The following is an 18,329-nucleotide window of genomic DNA, read 5'->3' on the forward strand; positions in this document are numbered from 1 at the left end:
CCTGTGAAAAGTTGTTTGACCCATCTGCAGCAACCCACAGAGACTAGAAGACATTCAGTATAATGATCTACGCTACACATTCATATTCATAGTTAAAGTCTAAAGCTCTCCAGCACACTTAAATCCTTTAAAAGTCAGAAGGAGAGAAACTTGTTTCTACTAGTACTAAAGTATTGTTTTCAAATTCCAATTCACACGGAAAATGTAAAAGCTAATGACTAAAGTGTTCACATTGTGAGTAGGCTTTACACGATCAGGATCTTTTTAAAAAAAAAAAAAAAAAAAAAAAAAATCGATCACCGATCCAATCACAAGATGGAGCAATGTGTCTATTTAAATGACTTGTTCATTTACTGTATATAGTTTTGTACTGTATATTGAGTATCTTCAAAAATATTCTATAGTCAGGCAATGTATTCTAATCAGTCAGGTCAAACCAACATTACAACATGACAGAAATAATGGGCGCTACTAACTGGAATTCAATTACTTTATTGTGATTAAATTACTTCACACACACACACACCGAAACTTTAGAGCATGATTCAACATAAAGGCTTCTTTATACTCATGCGGACGGAGACCGCGCTGACGTCACTGCGGCTGTCCCACGCCTAGTTTGCTTTTATACTGCACACGCACAGTTTTAAAAATGTACTGCAGTTCACCTCCAAGTCGGGGGTGTCGCTACGGCTGGTATTGGCTAGGACACCACAGGGTCGAGTTTCCTCTGCATTTTTTGGGTCATTTCCGGTAGCCATTTTTACTTTCCTTTCAGTAACAAGGAACAAAGCAACAACAATGGCGACCGTGGAACAGTATCTGCGAGAACAAATGGACCTAGATGACACGTTTATTTATGCTGCAAAATCGATCGAGAAGGCGGGGGCGTAGATTGTATGTAGAACCAAGGGGCACGCTGAGTACGTCATCACAGCATGTGACTAAAATGGACCAATCACGAGAGATGATCTCTGCGGCGTTCGAGCCGCAGCAACAATTTTTGCCGTGTGCGCGTCAAGCTACGCAGAGGTGGCGCGCAGGCCAATTCCTTGGTCATGTGATGCAATGCGGGCGTTGTCGGCCGTACGAGCACGGGAGTATAAAGAGGCCTTAATGCCGGCATGTTTACGTACAACCGTTAGTGCTAGCACTAGCTTGCTAGGCTACATAACGTTTTGTTGGCTGCTTGTGAGCCGTATCCTATTAAAAGTACGTGAACATACCTGAAGCAATCCTTGAACGAACGTCTTCTCCCGAGCACCGGTGACCAGCACCACCACCACACATTTTCGCCCATTTTGTTAATTTTTGTTCTTTTTTTACCAACACAATGCAATCCATTGTTGTTTTCGTGGCTGTGGTAATGAGTGTATCTGGTCGCGTTTGATTTAACAAACCCCAGTGATCGTAAATGACATCAAAAGACACGCGACAAGGCTAAAAATAAACTAGCTTTTGGATTCAAATATACTGTATACGACAGAAACATGGAGTAAATGTCTTTTGCAGATCGGATCGGCGAATCATGACATTAAAGCTGATCAGCATAAAATGCTAATCGGCCGATATCCATCAAGTCGATCAGATCGGTGTGAAATCTAATTGTGAGTCCCACTGAACTTATTATTGCATTATATAATGTATTATATAATTTGTGTCATGATCTGTGTGTGTGGGTGTGTGTGTGTGTATATATATATTATAGATATAGATATATACACACACAAATGCACAGAAGACCTTTCGAAACATTATGCGTACAAAATAATCTGCAGGTGGCCTCTTCTTCCTAATTGTTTTTACTCCTCTTGTAATATGCCTACCACACTGTTTCTTTAAAATATTGGTTCAGACGTCTGAATATGTTGTGTACTAGATAGATGCATCAATGAAATGCTTATCACAATTCCCGATAATGTAAACGTTACCAATTGTTGTTCAACATCATCTTTTAGGCCTAGTAGCAGCCATCTAATTCCTATTCCCACCATGTGTTTGTTTTCATGTAGGTTGTGCTCAGCCACCTGCCGTGCAGCATGGAGACCTGCTTAACCAGACTGAGGCTAACAGGGACTCCTTTCCCATGGGCGCTGTTTTGACCTATGGCTGTGAGCCTGGATACACTGCAGATGGACCTATCAGCATCACTTGTGACAGTTCTGGATCCTGGTCCAATCAACCCCCACGCTGCGTCAGAAGCAATGGTGAGGAATCAAGACAGCCTGGGTTTCATGGAAATTCTGTCTGTGAGGTTTTGAACTTACAGTGGTGGTTTGGTCGTCATCCTTTTTTTGCACCACTGTCCAGTTCTATGTATGTCAAACTGTTTTATAGAGATCGTATCTGCCACCACCCATGCGTAATAAATCCTATAATGTGATAATGATAACGACTCACAATAAAGCGGAAGCCCTAAACTTGGTCTCCAAAGGGCAGTGGTTCAAAGTATGTTGACCTCAATAGATAGTTGTCACATTTTGTACAGAGCAGGCTACATATTTGTCATAACCTGACCTATAAATTAAGACCACTGGTATTGTCTTTTAAATACACCATTAATTTGTTGGCAGCATTACTCAACTACTCTCTTGTCAAAGTGGGTCTTTTAGTTTTTTTATTTAGTTCAAACACTGACTATATGTTTGTATTTATTGTATATTACATAATATTTATCTACTCCCTGTACACGAGAGGTTGAATTGCCTAGTTGACGCGTTGACTGAACCACTGTGCAAGGATGTTCGTGTTTTGCCATTAACAACACAAATGCCTCACTGAAATCAACAAGGGGTCGGTCGCCGCAGCAAACTAGCAGTGGTGCCTCAAGTGTGTAGAAATATTTTACTAAAAAGGAGAACTGTAGCATGGTCACTTGCAAAATATGCTGGTCTAGCCTCAAATATAACAAAAGCACAATTACTACGAAAGACCATCTGAAAAGCACCCGGTAACGCAATCTGACAAACAGCCGAAATCCTTACGTCAGCGAATTCACTAAATGCAGTCCTGTAATATTGTGAAGACGGACAATAGACAACCTTTGCGTCTAGTTTGATGACAAAACGAAGACAAGTGGTGGTCGTTCAATAACTTTTTCAGTTCATGTGGCCACCAACTAGTGCTTTGCCCAAGCCTTTATCCCGCAGAAAAACGGCAAGCTCTTCCTCCTTCCAGTCGCCTCACTCCCCGACTCACCCATCCAGTCACAAATCACTCTCAAGACACCTTCGTGGTCTCAAAGTCAGTAGGCTCTTATAAAACTCTTGCAACAATCCATGTAACACAACTGTAGATTTGCCACAATACATTATTGCAAAGCAATCCCCCCTCATACTATTATTATATAGTATAGCAAATCGCGACCCTGCTGTTATGTTAAGTGAATTGGTGTTAGAGTTCTACAAGTTCCAACTGTCTGTGACTGTGACGCAATGAATGTATCTGAATGCGATTGGATGGGCACGTGTCTGAATGGACTGGATGAACAAGTCGGGGAGGAGGGGCCAGTGCATCCGAGGGTGGCGGGCAAAGTGCCGTTTACACAGATGCGAGTGAGCGAGCGAGCGAGCCTGTGTTTGGAGGCAAAAGCACGGACAACGACTTGACAACTGAATAAAAAATAGCAAATACATCATGAATTAATCGAAGTCGACTCAACAATCATCACCTTAGCGTCGACTACAAAAGAACTGGGCGCTCAACCGCTGCTGGGAATACACAAAGTGCATAAAATTAAAAATATTACATTTATTCATGGTGTTATTGCAACACTAACAGGGTACAATTGTCTTTGAGCATAAGAAATTTTAACCAGACTGGACTCCAGTTAGATTTGTACAGTGTACAGACATTGTACTGTACAGTGGGTGATGATTGTGAAAATTAGTATCCGCTGTTTCCCCAGTGTGTTCGCCCCCCACTGAACCGGAGAATGGTGGCTACCGGTGTCACCCGCCTGGCTGCCACCGCCTCACCCATAAGACTGTCATAGAGTACTTCTGCGATGAGGGCTACGCTCTGAAAACAGACTACAAGTTTCTCACTTGTGAGAATGGCGAGTGGGATACTCCCATGCAGATCAGCTGCCGACTAACCCAAGGTTTGTCACTTAAACTAGCTTTTGATTTTGGGCTATCAAGTATTTGTGGTTCATCTTCCTCTTTCATCCCCCAGACAAGGAGCCAAGCTCTCAACTCGGCATACCAGCTCTGTCTATTGTGGCGTCTACTGCTAGCTCGGTGGCGCTCATCCTACTTTTAGTCGTGTTGTTTGTGCTCGTGCAACCCAAACTCAAATCATTCCATCACAGCAGGTAAGATAGATGGGCATGGTATTAAAGTATTTTTACCCTGTATACCTGATATTCAATGTCATACCACACTAACTGTTGATTACTTAAGACAGCTGAGACAATGGAAAGTCCCCCTGTCATGCCAGTGATTGCTAGTGTTGCTAGTTTATGGTTAACACAGTTTTACAGTCTTGATTTATTCCCCGGTCTTAAAAAGCACAGAGTGGCAATGACTGCAACTGGCACAGATTTGCACATTACGCCTATGTGAAAACAACCCATCACAAAGTGTGAAACATTGCTTCACACTCATGATAAGCACTGCTTAAATATGTATGAGATAAAGCTATTGACATATTAAAGAAAAAATACTGCAAACACCTTGTAAAGCATTCAGTCTGACTCCTTATGTTGCTTGCCTTAATGGACCCGACTGCAAATCCGTTGCCAGTAAAGCTGTCTTCATCCAACAGATTGCTGCAATAAAACTGCTAAATAAAGTGTCATGACAATTTGGGGTCACATTGCCCATCAGTTTTGATACCTCAGTGTGGATCTCTGGCTATTTCTTGTTTTATCTTTCATGAGGTTAGAACGTTATTTTTTTAAATCGAGCCGAGCTAGATTTGTTTAAATCCAGCACAAAACAGGAAAGCTTGAGTTGTTTTAGAGGTACACTGACTCCACTACAATATTGGTTCTTTTAAAGTGCCTCAATTTTACCACACAGTGACACAGCAGATCTGTCTTTGTTGAAATACTGTATGTGTATGGAAGAAAAGTTGCCTACTTGTTTTGCAAAGTGAAGGCAAAATGTGAGCATTGAATTTGTCTCATCTGTGACTTCTATCATTAAAGGCCACAGCAATTTGATCTAGCGCACGTTAGCACACTTGTTCGTTGTGAAACATGCCAGAGAGCTTTGTGCAGACTGCAAAATAATGGGATAAATAAAGGGATTGTACAGTCAAGTATGAAACACATATGACTGCACAGTACCTTTCCACCTGACTGTGCTTTTGTGATGCTCTGTCTGGCCTGCTTTTCCGCCTGTTTCACTCTTTTTGTCTGTCTGCCCATTAGGAGGGACCAAGGAGTCTCAGGCCAATCTGGTTCCATCATGGTTGAGGGGGTTCAGGTGGCACTGCCCTCCTATGAAGAAGCTGTGTATGGAAATGGTTCAGGACCCCCTCCGCCTTCACCACCTCCTCCAGCTCCTCCGGAGTCCAGAGTCCCGATCGTTCTGTCTGAGGGTCTCCCTCAGGGGGCCACAGGAGGGCAAGGCCCCAGTGGAACCCACCACCACAGAGACTTAGACTTCTGTTTCCCATCCACCTCATCATCGATCCCCTCCCATCATCATGCAGAGACGGTGCTTGTTCATCAGGCTCCGTCTTCTTCGTCCTCCTCTTCCTTATCATCGTGGGCTAGAGAGCACCCTGGGGGTGCGTGTGCAGCCCCTCTACCTCTCCGTAGAGACTCTGAGAGCAGCGACCAGCACAGTCTGCTCTCTGTCACCTCTGCAGATGACTTCTCTGATGGTAAGCTGCAGTGCCAATGGCACAGCATCAGTAATTCATAATACATGTTTTGCTTGTGTGTGAATGAATATATACTAAAATGGTTGACAGCAGACAGTAATCAGAAATCTAATACTACCTTTCTGTTATTATCAATGAAGATTAATAACCCTAATCCCAGTGAAAGTTGTGTTTAAATGTATTCTAAAAACAAACTTTTTCTTATAGAACACAACTGTAGATTTGCTAAAACACATTATTGCAAAGCATTCCTTCCTCATACTACTTTTATATATGACACTGTTGTTGTTCAGTGAATTGGTGTTAGTTCTACAAGTTCCAAGTGTCTGTGACCATGAAGGTATCTGCATGCGATTGGATGAGCAAGTGTCTGAATGTGATTGGATGAACAAATCAGGGAGGTGGGGCCAGCGCAACCGAGGATGGCGGGAAAAGTGAGTGAGCGAGCTTGTTTGGAGGTGAAAGCACAGACGGCGAGTTGACAACTGAATAAAAAATATCAACAACGTCGTCAATTAATCGACATCGACTCAACAATCATCGCCTTCGCATCGACTACAAATTACCAATTCAACTAGCTTACCCACATTTCCAACAGGCAGTACAAGTTCACAGTTCTGGTGGTGTTTTAAAAGGTAAACCATGCTCTGGTTTGCCTTTCTACTATATGTAGGTATGACCATAGTTGGCACAGCTTTTCATTAGACAATACCTACTCGGCTCAACGTAGGTCTACTTGTTATTGATTCATTTTGAAAAGGTGAGGTACTAGGTACTATTTCTATTACTTTGTTAGCTGGGGTTACAAGCATCCCTACCCGATACCATATGACCTAATGTAAACCACATTCAGTCACGCAGATTCATTGTCATGAGGATACACAGCGAGAAATTACATTTATAAACACATTCAGTTGTTCTGTTGTTGTGGCTTCGTGCTGGTTGTGGCAGTATTATTCTCCACAATCTCCACTTTGCTGCATTGGTCTGATTTGTTGCTTCCATCATTCTCCTCAAATGAAATTCATCATCTTACTGCCAGCATCCGCACACACAGATGTACAGTAAATACGGAAGACGCTTGTTCTTCTGTGTCGTTGTTGTTGTTTACTAGCACCTCTGATTCTGACTGGTCTGTTCAATGCACCCTGGTTTTTGAAGTTTACCATTCTTCTATTTTTGAAGTTGCAAACCATCAACACCATACCAAGGCGTGTAGAGCACAGCTGAGGTAGTGTGTTAGTAGAAAGGGGCGCATAACTGCAAGACAATGTAACCCACAATGCATTCAACAAAAAGGGCCTCAATTCAATAACTGCCGTATCCATAAAAAGAAACAAATGGCTTTCAATCTGTTGCAATCCACTGTTTTGAAAACTGGCGCTTTTGTGCCCTTTGCATTCTTTTCATGTTGTGTCTGACCAATCTGGTCAACAACGTTTGATAATGGAAACACAAAACTACTACAGTTAACCCTTGTTCATCGCAGAGGATACATTCCAGACTCGTACTGCGATATAGAAAGACGATATCAAAAACATTTGTTATAGTTTTACCTCTCAAACATGCTTTAAATACATTGAAAGTTATTTTAAAAAATATATTTTTTAAAGTATTCCTTAGCACCTGGTCTCACTCACTGTTGAGAAATGGGAGATTATCGTATCATAGGTAATGAAGATTTTTTTTGCTCACATTCTCCAAATAAGAGTTCTAGCGTGCTTGATTCAAGCTTTTTGCCACTCCCATGTGAAGTTTACTTTAAAACTTTGGGGGGAAAAAATAACTAATTAAGCATTGTATATTTAAACAAAATTTATTCTACATGGACAGTACCTACATGTTGCGGCACAAAGTGGTACTCCACTGAAGGGGCGCTACTCTAAATTCAGTTGCCTGTATAGGCCTACCGTAAAAACCATAAAAATTATTGCTTAAAAATCCACAGTATAGCGGGGACGTGAAAGATTACTGTACTTGGTGAAAAGTTGGCTTCAGTTACTTACTACTGCTTTGTAAGGGATGTTGTTCTGGATGACTCGAGAATCCCAACTCACTTTGAATATAATGTTCTGTCTCCCTGCAGATATTCCCTTGCTGAAGGAAGCATGAAGCCTGCCAGTGTGCTAGCAGCAGTCTCCCGTCTCTCTCTGCTGACCAGGACAGAGTGTGGCTGTCAACCCAACTTCCCCAAACAACCCTCACAGGCCAGCAGAGACGGACTAAAACTATGCCCAGCGCAACCTCTTCGGCCATTGCTACAGACAAAGAACAAAGCCATCAACCAGTACATACTGCACCCACAGGCAGTGATGGAACGCCAGAGGAGCCAACTCGAGACTAGACAAAGTGGTGCCACCTTATTAAAAATCCTTACAGCCTTTGTATACGCTTCAAACATACATACTGAGTCAAGGCTGTGTGCTACAGGCTATGTATTATCACACACTCACCTCCTTCCTGATTTCACCCTATATATTATAATTGACACAGGCTCCATCTGAAAATGGTCTAGCCATCAATGGATTTAAAACAGGAAATGTTAAGTTTGCTAGTGGTCCTGTGGTGTTCCAAATTGTCTTCCCGCTGTACTTGAAGAGTTGTGAGTGACAGTTGGGTATTGTGGCCCTCTTTGTGAATGCTGCATGTTGTTTTTAGTGATGGCTGTCACTGCGCTGTGGCCCACTCTGAATTAAGCATGAAGCCGCCTCTGCGTGTCTGTCTCTCTCTCACTCTCTTTTTAGCTGTCTCTGTATCCAGGCAACATCCAGCATACTGTATGGATGAATGGGATTAGTTGGGAAGAGTAGAAAGCAGTGTGGGCACCTCATTCTAAAACCTGGAAGAGAGCTTTCTTTCCTCTTCTGTTGCATGAGTAGGATTGATTGTTGTTTCGGTTCTTAAAAGTGATGAAACCGACTTAAAGCAAGACACGAGATCCCATTTTATCGAGCAGCACAAGAAGGGCTGTCCATCAGGCTGATTGGTCAAGACAAAACGTTAAAGTAGCTCAAACAAAATGCTCCTTCCTGCTGTATTTATTGTTTGACGTGTGGCTCACTTTGTTTTGATCTGACGAGTCTGGCTTTGAGTGAGTGAATGCGTGTGTGTGTGTGTGTGCGTGTGTGTGTGTCTGCATCTTTGTATATGAAGCAGGAGGGGGCATGTTCTCAATAAAGTGCACCTCATAACAGCCATTTCCTGATCAGCCCCTCCGCAGATTAGAAGCAGCCCCCTCAAGTTACTTGACCAACGTTAATTGAAAACAGCAAAACACAATTATAATCCGGCAATGAATCCAGTACACAACCGTGTGTATTATTAATCAATATTTATGATGACTGGCATCTCTCTAGAAAAATGGCTTTGCACCCATCGTCAGTCACGCTGAACTGAAAATAACACATTTGCGCATTATTGACATAACTGCAACTGGTTGCAGTGAAAAAAGAAATTAAATAATTATGTTTTATACACCGCGCGCCCAAGCGCTTACACTCGTGTAATCTTATAAAACCAAGAGCATATTAAAGAATCATGCTTTTTGTCATCCTCCTCCTGATTGTCATAAGGTGTTTTTGTGGTTGAGCTGTCCCCCATGAACACAGCATGACTCCAAAAAAAATCAAACCTTATGTGATTTATATGATCTTTTTTGGCTCTTCATTATTATTGCTAACAGAATGTTGCCTTAGATCTGTACATTTTTTCATGTATTATCTAAAGCATCCGCTTTGGTGGTTGCTTTTTCACTAGTGCAACGTTTTCTGTTTTCCCAAAGGCCTTACTCTGTTCTTTTCTATTCTATGCATACAAATTGTCTTTATTTTTCACTGTTCAGTTTGTCGTCAAAAAAAGTAATGTCCATCCCTTTCTGTCCTTTCCTTCCTTTCCAGCTATTGTGATGATGACACTGATGATTTTTATGCGCCTCTGTGTTTCATAATTGCTTTACTTCTCTTTACTACCTGGTGTAAAATATTATGGGGTTAAAGTTTAAAAAAAAAAAAAAAAACAACAACAACTAATGTTGTATTCAGAGGCACTGTTGTACAGTGTCTCTTCCCTGAAAATAACAGGTTATAGTAAACATTTTCATTCTTGGTTTGAATGCTTTCAGCTTCTGATCTTCCCCTGTACATGGCAGTGGGTGTGAGAATATTAATTTAATATTTGTATAAAGTTTAATTTAATTTTACAGTGTGTATATAACTTTCTAATTAAAGCTTTCTTTTGAATGTGAATAATGTGTAATTTCTTGAAGTTTATATAGGACTTAAGTAAAAGACAGCTCAGGAGTGTTTATTAGCTGTCACTTTATTACGGTTAGTCATATTGGAAATGTACTAAATAGAAATAAATAATCCATCCAGTTTCTACAGCTATAGTCAATCGCAGGACACATAAAGACAACCGTTCACACTCACATTCACCCTTATATGCAATTTACAGTCTTCCATTGACCTGTGCAGCCTAGTAAGGCTTGAGCTGAGATTCGATCCCCTAACCTCACAAACTGTGAGCCAGATGTGCTAACCACTGCTGGCTGTGCTGCCTGGAATAATAATAATGGTGATAATTTTATGATTGTTTTTTAACATAATATACAAAATTCACAATGCTCTCTTGACGGACAGCCCGTGTTATGGCACTGATGAACCACTAACTGTAATATGTATAAGGCTCGTGTTGTGATAAATGATTCGTTAGCTCAGTATTAATCATTTTTCTTTTTCTGTCAATAACAGGCACCCAACCCGTTTACAATCTACCGTGATTAAGGTCCAAAGTCAAAATTGACTGTTTAAAATTGGGTTTGAATACTGTCGTCGATTCCTGTTTGCATCATGTTTTGTATGGGAAGGACACCTGCCGGTTTGTAGCTGAAACGACTCAACGGTTAAAACAAAATAACTAAATCCCTTCTCAGGACTTCGGCTTTTTCCGGATTTTACCGGCTTCTGCAGTGTCACGTGGGTTGCTGCCATTTTGTGTGGTCTTCAGCGTTTGTCGTCTCGGCTGGCAGCCCGACAGCCTTCCAAAGACTCCGTTAAGGTAATTCTTAGAGGAACCATATTTTTTTCGTAAGAATTGATGGTTTATTGTTTCAATTCAACTCATAGTTCCTCACATATGTTACTCGCTATCACCGTTTTTCGTGTTTTATTGGAAGATACTAAGCTAGGCCGCGCTAGCTGGCGTGCTTAACGACAGCAGCTCGAATAAGTGTACTGAGAACAAAGACAACATATTAATTACTAGTGTCATTATGTTCGTTTGTTTATCGATAGGGCTACTGCTTTCAAGATGAGTGGATCGCGTATATTCATCGGACGACTAAGCCCCTCGGCCAGGGAGAAGGATGTGGAGAGATTCTTCAAAGGATACGGACGCATCCGGGACATCGACCTGAAGAGGGGCTTTGGCTTTGTGGTGAGTGACGTACAATACATTTTGTTCACAAAATGTGTAGTTTTAAACTATTTTGAGAAGTCAGTAACTTATGAGTTGTCAAAGTAATAGCTCTCATTATGTAAGAAGAAGTACAGATACTTGACTAAATCTAATAATCGGGCGAACGTATAAGTGCAGAATCAGTAATTTTACTTGAAAGTACATGATTATACAGTTTTCAAACAGCTAGCAATATTTGAACGTAGCCGACTTTCAGTCCCCTCCACCCCGTCCCCTTGCGTCTCCGCCCAGAGAAACTCCTCCAGCTCACTAAACTTGGACAGCAATGCAAATCCAGGAAAAGACCGGTTAGTCGCGCTCACCTGGCCGCCTCAGAGTGCACCTCGGACGGCGGCAAGCGCGTCGACGGCCTGCTGGAATTGTTCCTGGGGGAAGGAATCGCTGTGTCATACCTCAGTTGACTGCAAGCGTGCAAGGTTACGCGTCAAACAAATTTTTGTCGTGGGCCACAATGTCGTTATGGTTTCCCTCAGAGGGCCGTTATGACTTTGAAACCAGATAAATGTTTAATCGCCTCATCATATTATTACACATGCACAACAAATTGGTGGAAAGCTAGTTTTGAAACCCGAAGTCAAGGATATTAAGTTTGTTCAGCTATTGTGCAAGCCTCTCACTCATTCAGCATTACAACAAAGACACGAGAACAGTGTTAATTGGAATGCAATGTGCTTTTTTGTTGTAGGAGTTTGAGGATGCCAGAGATGCTGAAGATGCTGTGTATGAACTTGATGGCAAAGAACTGTGTAATGAACGGTGAGCAGTTTCTTTTGCTATCAATGATAGTCAACCATTGTGCAAAATCTAATGCAGGGGTGGGAAAACTCCGGCTCATGGGCTGTATATATGGCCTCTAAATCCCCAGTCACGACTTTTATTAAAGTAACTAATGACTATCAAAATTGTTACTCTTTGTACCATTCCGAAATAACAATCCAACAAATGAAAAATCCAATTTGGCGCGTCTCTGTCTCACCCCCGGCAAGGTTTTTCGTATTTAGTTTAACCAGGATTCCTCGCTAGGTTTTGCGCCTGTCGTTGCCGTAAATCCTTGCTATCTGGGACCTGCTGCTTCCTTTTTCTGTCTCGCTGTCTGGCTGGCTACGTAGCCAGGACTACCTAGCTGGCTGGTTATCTGCAGTGCTGTGTTGGATCAATCTTCTCCCTTCCATTCTGCCGCTGTCGCCATCCACCTCGGCGAAGGCTCCTTTTCAGCTTCGGTTGTGGCGCTGCCATGAATATCTGTGGAACTCCCCGGGGCAAGGGTAATGGACCTATCCTTCCGTGGAGATCTTTTTGTTTTTATTGATTTTGATTTTTTTATTGATTTTTTTTAAAATAAACTTTATGCATAGATCTCGGTGGTGCTACATTGCGCAGAAGCTATGCACATTAAGTCCAAATGGCGTTGGCCTTAAAGAGGCTAAAACTCTTGAATTTGTATTTTTTTAAATGCAGCGTGGCTTTTGTCAGAATAAAGTCAGCAGTATGTTTTTCTTTGATTTATTGTGATTTGAATATGAAAATTGTAATTCTGCGTTTTGTTTTGTTCCCCCCCCCCCCCCCCCAAGCTGACTCAAATACCAATTCAAGTCACCATCGATTCGTGCATAGCCCTACTGTTTTCACTCTCTTGCTTACAGTTTTCCAAAATAAGAGGCAACTCGTGCTTGCTTCAAGGTAGTTATTTGTCACTCCCAATTGAAGTTTACGTTACAACGGAAACAAAAAACAAGATAATTCAACATTTAATATTCAAACAAAATGTTCAACCTAATCGTATAATTTCATCTAACAAAAGTCTGCTAGCCTAGTGCAAACAATGTCAAACACCATAGGGAGGCTAACTGAAATTACCATATAATCGTAATTATAAACCTTAAAATACCTGCTATTTTAGCACACACATAGCAACACATATAAATAACATACAATACTCGTGTATATACATTTTCTCTCCTCTGTGGGAACAATGAATATTAAAATGGCAAAACATTGTCCTTTATTACACTGAAGAGGCATCCTCTTCTTGCTCTGAATTACGCTGCATTATGGACAGTTAAATTTTTGTTACTTCCGTAGGCCAGATTTTTTTTTGTCCTGTTCGGTCAAGCAGAATGGAGGATCTGTTTCCCTTTTATGCCGGAACAGTTTTACTGTGTCACAGTGGAGTTTTTAAGCTGCCGCTGTGGTTTCTTAGTATTATAATTGATATTTATTTAGAATCAGAGTCGATCAGTCGAGCAGAACAAAGTTTCTAGAGGGGAGTGAAAGACGAAGACAAAAGACAAATCCCAATTGTAAACAAGATGAGAAAAGTAAATCAGTCAGTGCTGTTTCCCAGACAGACAGGGAAACAGCACTGACGTTCTGAAACCCCGGTCCGACACCCGCACCCTCCTGAGCCCATACCAGTCCCCCTGGATATGTATGTGTGCCCAGATGTGCCTATAGTGAGAAAAATATATACAGTGAGTGTGTGCTAGGTGAGTGATTAAGAGGCGTGGCTACTGCAGGTTGGGCCCATCAGGCAGGACAACCACAGACGAAGAGGGCCGCCTCGCAGCACCTACCCCGTGAACCCCCCCACACACACTCCAGCCAGCACCCACTCCCACCCGAGTATGGGATGCGGACCCCCCACACAAACCAAGCGGGGATGAAAACTCAACAGCAAGCCCCGCAGCCGCCCACGAGAAGAGGAAGAGGCTACCGCAGCGGGACGTAAGGAAAGGAAAGAGGAGGAGGAAGCAGGCCCGATGAGTGACGATTTAGTGACCACTAGCAATGAACCGTGATATAGTGGGGGAACACTGTATACCCTCCTCTCATGTCATGAATAAGTTAACCGAACTCAACCAAATCCACACAGCATTCCAAGTACTAAGCACATTGCTTTTGTCTGCGATGTCAGGGTGACCATAGAGCACGCTCGTGTACGTCTACGTGCCGGCAGAGGAGGAGGAGGGGGAGGAGGAGGAGGAGGAGGAAGAGGAGGTGGCGGCGGCGGCCACTTCCCTGATCGTTATGGTCGAGGCACTCAGAACAATCGGAGGTATCATATTTTCACACTTTGTCCCGAACTGAGAACATTATTTACAGCAATTTACATGGTTTTTGCCTCGTTTCAGTCGAAACCCACCTCCGATGCGCACCGAGAACCGTCTGATTGTGGAGAACTTGTCCTCCCGTGTCAGCTGGCAGGTCAGTATTGCCACAAATTAAGTTTTGCATTGAAACCGAGCATCTTATACACCAGAAATGCTATGAGAACAACATCATTAGGTCTCCATAATAATTTCTGTACATGTATAATTTTTCTCAAAATACTGTAGTTTTTCCTAAATTTGGTAAAAATATTTTATCATGTTTGGTAAGATGTATTTTAGTGCAAATTAAGTTAACTCACAACAAAAAAACAAGTAATCTGTTCCTGTGTTCCAATTTTAACCAATTCTTCACCCCTTTATTTGCCAGCCAGACTGTTGTGTCATGTGGAAGAGCTCGCTTATGGTGGAGTTAGCCCCTTCTGGGTCCTTCTGTCTGGGTTGAGCCTGTGGTGTCAGCCACTCTGTCCTACTCCTACTAGTTGAAGCCTGCTGGTCATGTGAGCGTTCGCCCCTCACTCGGGGAAGCGCTGGCGGCCCCTTCGCTCGCTCGCAACGCCCTCTGTCCAAGGCATGGGGTGCCAGGCGGTGTGGCTGAGAGCGAGGGAGAGGAAACAGAGTTGGCAGAGAGAAAGCAGAGGAGAGAGTGCGAGTCGATGGCCGTGTTGATCGATGGTTCGTTAAATTGAGGGGCTTCGATCGAATCGATACTCCCCCCTCCCCACTCTGGTGTTCCCGCACATCGCGAGAAAGAGAGAGAGAGAGCATGTGAATACGTCCCCCGGTGCCTGTGGATATAATCTGCTGTTACCCCAAAGGGTTTCGCTCTCAGGTAGTAGTTTCCTCTCTTCCACCCTGTTCACTCTCTTTGCTGAGGCAGGGTGCCGAGGCAGGGGCGGTCCCGGTGCGGAGCCCTGAGAAAACAGGGCTCGTTGCGCCAAAATCTGCCCAAGTGGCACCACTGCAGTATATATAATTCATGCAGATGGTGTTCATGTCTCTGTAGTTCTAATAAGAGGGTGGCGCAAGAATCTCAAAACTGCAACAAATTGGCTGATCCTAAACTTAGAAGGTTGTGTTTCGGTCCTAAAAATGTGGTCTTGTTGAAGAGGCGACTGGTTGATAGGTTTGAGGTTCTTGGCCCCCTTGTACAGCCTCAGTAGTTATACTCTAACCATCTCTCCTTTTGACCAAATCAGTCCTATCTCATTTTTTGTGATTAACTGCCCAGAGTCTCTCCCCGTGTTAACCGCCTTTTACATGCGTAGGACCTGAAAGATTTCATGAGGCAAGCTGGAGAGGTGACATTTGCAGATGCACATCGACCTAAACTCAATGAAGGGTGAGTCATTCTTTCTCTGGGTATTAGTGTAAGTGTATTAGTGTGAATTTACCCAAACAATGTCCATCAATATCTTTCCAGGGTGGTTGAGTTTGCCTCTTACAGCGACCTGAAAAATGCCCTTGAGAAACTGTCTGGAAAGGAGATCAATGGCAGGAAAATAAAGCTCATTGAGGCAGCCAAGAAGAGGTGAATTTTCTTGACGATTTCCATTTATTTGTAGGGTCATCAAGAAACGTGGTCTTTTGTTATGCACCTACTTACAGTCGAACAAATATGCCTTCCCACTCACCGGCTGACCCACAGTACCGACCAATGAACTGCCCAACTGACTCACCGACAAGCCTACCTACCAACTGTCTTGAGAACTACCTATTAACCTTAAAATTAACTGGCCTACCTAGCAACTATTTGACCTACGTACTATCTAAAGCCCGCCGCACAAAGAGCATTGTGGCTGAAACCGACAGAACTCGAAACATCATGGAAAAAATACAGTCGGCGACTGTAGTTAAGTATTGTTAAACACAATTGTGTACTGTACTATTACTTTATTGGTAAGACTTGGCACTGGTGGAAGCTGCTCGCTTATAACCGGAAACTTATATTTTGGTCATGAAAGCGTACGTGATATGGCATGGTATTTTTGAAGGGCAGTTACAGCTGCGATGTTGTGACGCTGCTCACCAACAATTTAAATCTTGAATTGCTGCAAAACCAGTGGCCAATGGTCAGCCGTTCTAACTATAACAAAGAGATCAGAGCATATTACACCAATTCTAAAGTCTCGACACTGGCTCCCAGTCAGCTATAGAATAGACTTCAAAGTTCTGCTACTGGTCTATAAATCACTATGGTTTAGGTCCTGAGTACATTAAATAAATGCTAATGGTATATATACCCATTAGGGCTCTGAGATCTACATACTCTGGTCAGATAGTGGAGCACAGAGTCTAAAGCAAATATGGTGAAGCACCATTTAGCTGTTATACGGCACACAATTGGAATAAGTTGGTAACAGAAGTGAAGTCACACCCAAGTGTTTTTTCATGTTTAGGATTGAGCATTTTAGAGAATTTCTTTTAAAAAATATATATATATTTCTTGCACTGTGTTTTTTAGCGAGGTGTGTTTTATTTTTGTTTTGTTTTCAACGGCTTTTAACCATGTAAAGCACAAAATTTGCCTTGACTTAACTGACAAAACCTACCGACTAATTGACATGCCCACCTACTGAGTAAAAGACTACAGTAGATACTGTACCTGCCTGCCTACCTCGATAATTACTCTTCGCTGTTGTTGCCTTCTGAAGGTCAAGAAGTCGTTCCCGGTCCAGGAGTTCATCTCGCTCTCGCTCTGGCTCGCGCTCCCGGTCCCGTGATCGCTCTTCATCCGGCAGTCCCAGGCGCTCGGGCAGTCCCAGGCGCTCGGGCAGTCCCAGGCGCTCGGGCAGTCCCAGGCGCTCGGGCAGTCCCAGGCGCTCGGGCAGTCCCCGGCGCTCGGGCAGTCCCCGGCGCTCGGGCAGCCCCAGGCGCTCGGGCAGTCCCCGGCGCTCGGGCAGCCCCAGGCGCTCGGGCAGCCCCAGGCGCTCGGGCAGCCCCAGGCGCTCGGGCAGCCCCAGGCGCTCGGGCAGCCCCCGGCGCTCGGGCAGCCCCAGGCGCTCGGCCAGCCCCCGGCGCTCGGGCAGCCCCCGGCGCTCGGGCAGTCCCCGGCGCTCGGGCAGTCCCCGGCGCTCGGGCAGTCCCCGGCGCTCTGGAAGCCCAGCCAAAACCCGCAGTCGCTCCCGCAGCAGCTCCCCCACTGGCGATGCATCCTCCCCTAACACCAAGTCACTGGATCCAAACAAACGATCCATGTCTGCTACACCTCCTGCTGCTTCTCATGAGAAAGGCCCTGTTTCTCGTTCCCGGTCTCGTTCCACCGAAAGCCAGCATTAAGTTACCCACTTGTCTTAGGAGAATCTGTTTGTGAAAGCTCAATCATGTTTCTTAGGGAAAATATCAAACTTGGATGGCAAGGTATGTTTTTTTTTTTTTTTTTTTCCCCTCGTGATTATTCGGTGTATTTGATACGCAAGCAAGGTCTCTTAATTGTTCCTCGAGTCACTTCACAATGTCTTCATTGCCGTCTTCCTGTTTCCTCTGCCTCCACTGTTGAGCCACTGTACTTTTGGGGATGCTTGAATTTATTTTTCCCACCCTTTTGAAATCCATTTTAAGTTCAAATGTCATCTTTTCTCCATATTGGGCAGTCCATCATGAGAAGAACGAATCAATGTGCAAGCGTGCATTTTGAAGGGAATGCGCGATGATCTGATTGGTTACATTCTGTAGACATAAACGTTGAGACAGACTCGATAAACGCTATTCATGTTTTTTTTTTTATTATGAGTTATTTTTTGTGTGCGAGAGTGTACATGTAATTCGACACTGTGAGTGATGTTCATGTGGTTTGGAACAATAGTCTTTTGTACATAAGGGTTTTGTTTTCAGTAAAAAAAAACAAAAAAACGGGACACTGTATGTGGGGCATACCTATTAAAGCGGTTTTAACAATGTTAGACATTCTCC

General features: G+C 43.3%; 2 protein-coding genes across 2 annotated transcripts in view; both read left to right on the plus strand.

Annotated features, from left to right (window-relative positions):
• The window catches only part of susd6 (sushi domain containing 6), a 40,397-nt gene extending 30,315 nt beyond the window's left edge, over window positions 1-10,082 (plus strand). The window contains exons 3-7 of the mRNA XM_061704088.1: window positions 2,013-2,207; window positions 3,908-4,102; window positions 4,177-4,315; window positions 5,378-5,835; window positions 7,922-10,082. Coding sequence (XP_061560072.1) covers window positions 2,013-2,207; window positions 3,908-4,102; window positions 4,177-4,315; window positions 5,378-5,835; window positions 7,922-7,947 — 1,013 coding nt within the window. The 3' untranslated portion in view covers window positions 7,948-10,082. The remainder of the gene's footprint in view (window positions 1-2,012; window positions 2,208-3,907; window positions 4,103-4,176; window positions 4,316-5,377; window positions 5,836-7,921) is intronic.
• Window positions 10,083-10,809: 727 nt separating this feature from the next.
• On the plus strand, window positions 10,810-18,319 carry srsf5b (serine and arginine rich splicing factor 5b). The gene is made up of 8 exons (XM_061704470.1): window positions 10,810-10,890; window positions 11,127-11,268; window positions 11,996-12,066; window positions 14,225-14,365; window positions 14,442-14,514; window positions 15,686-15,759; window positions 15,841-15,948; window positions 17,072-18,319. Exons 2-8 carry the CDS (start codon window positions 11,143-11,145, stop codon window positions 17,694-17,696), a joined length of 1,218 nt encoding a protein of 405 aa, XP_061560454.1. The 5' UTR covers window positions 10,810-10,890; window positions 11,127-11,142; the 3' UTR covers window positions 17,697-18,319.
• The last annotated feature ends 10 nt before the right edge of the window (window positions 18,320-18,329 follow it).

The sequence above is a fragment of the Phycodurus eques genome, chromosome 18 (assembly GCF_024500275.1).
Source record: "Phycodurus eques isolate BA_2022a chromosome 18, UOR_Pequ_1.1, whole genome shotgun sequence".
Lineage (NCBI taxonomy): Eukaryota > Metazoa > Chordata > Actinopteri > Syngnathiformes > Syngnathidae > Phycodurus > Phycodurus eques.

Bases quoted from the DNA above. Each gene is read 5' to 3' on its own strand.
- srsf5b (XM_061704470.1), top strand. From the start codon at position 11,143: ATGAGTGGATCGCGTATATTCATCGGACGACTAAGCCCCTCGGCCAGG. The intron at 11,269-11,995 runs GTGAGTGACGTA...TTTTTGTTGTAG, and splicing joins AGAGGGGCTTTGGCTTTGTG to GAGTTTGAGGATGCCAGAGA. The intron at 12,067-14,224 runs GTGAGCAGTTTC...CTGCGATGTCAG, and splicing joins AAAGAACTGTGTAATGAACG to GGTGACCATAGAGCACGCTC.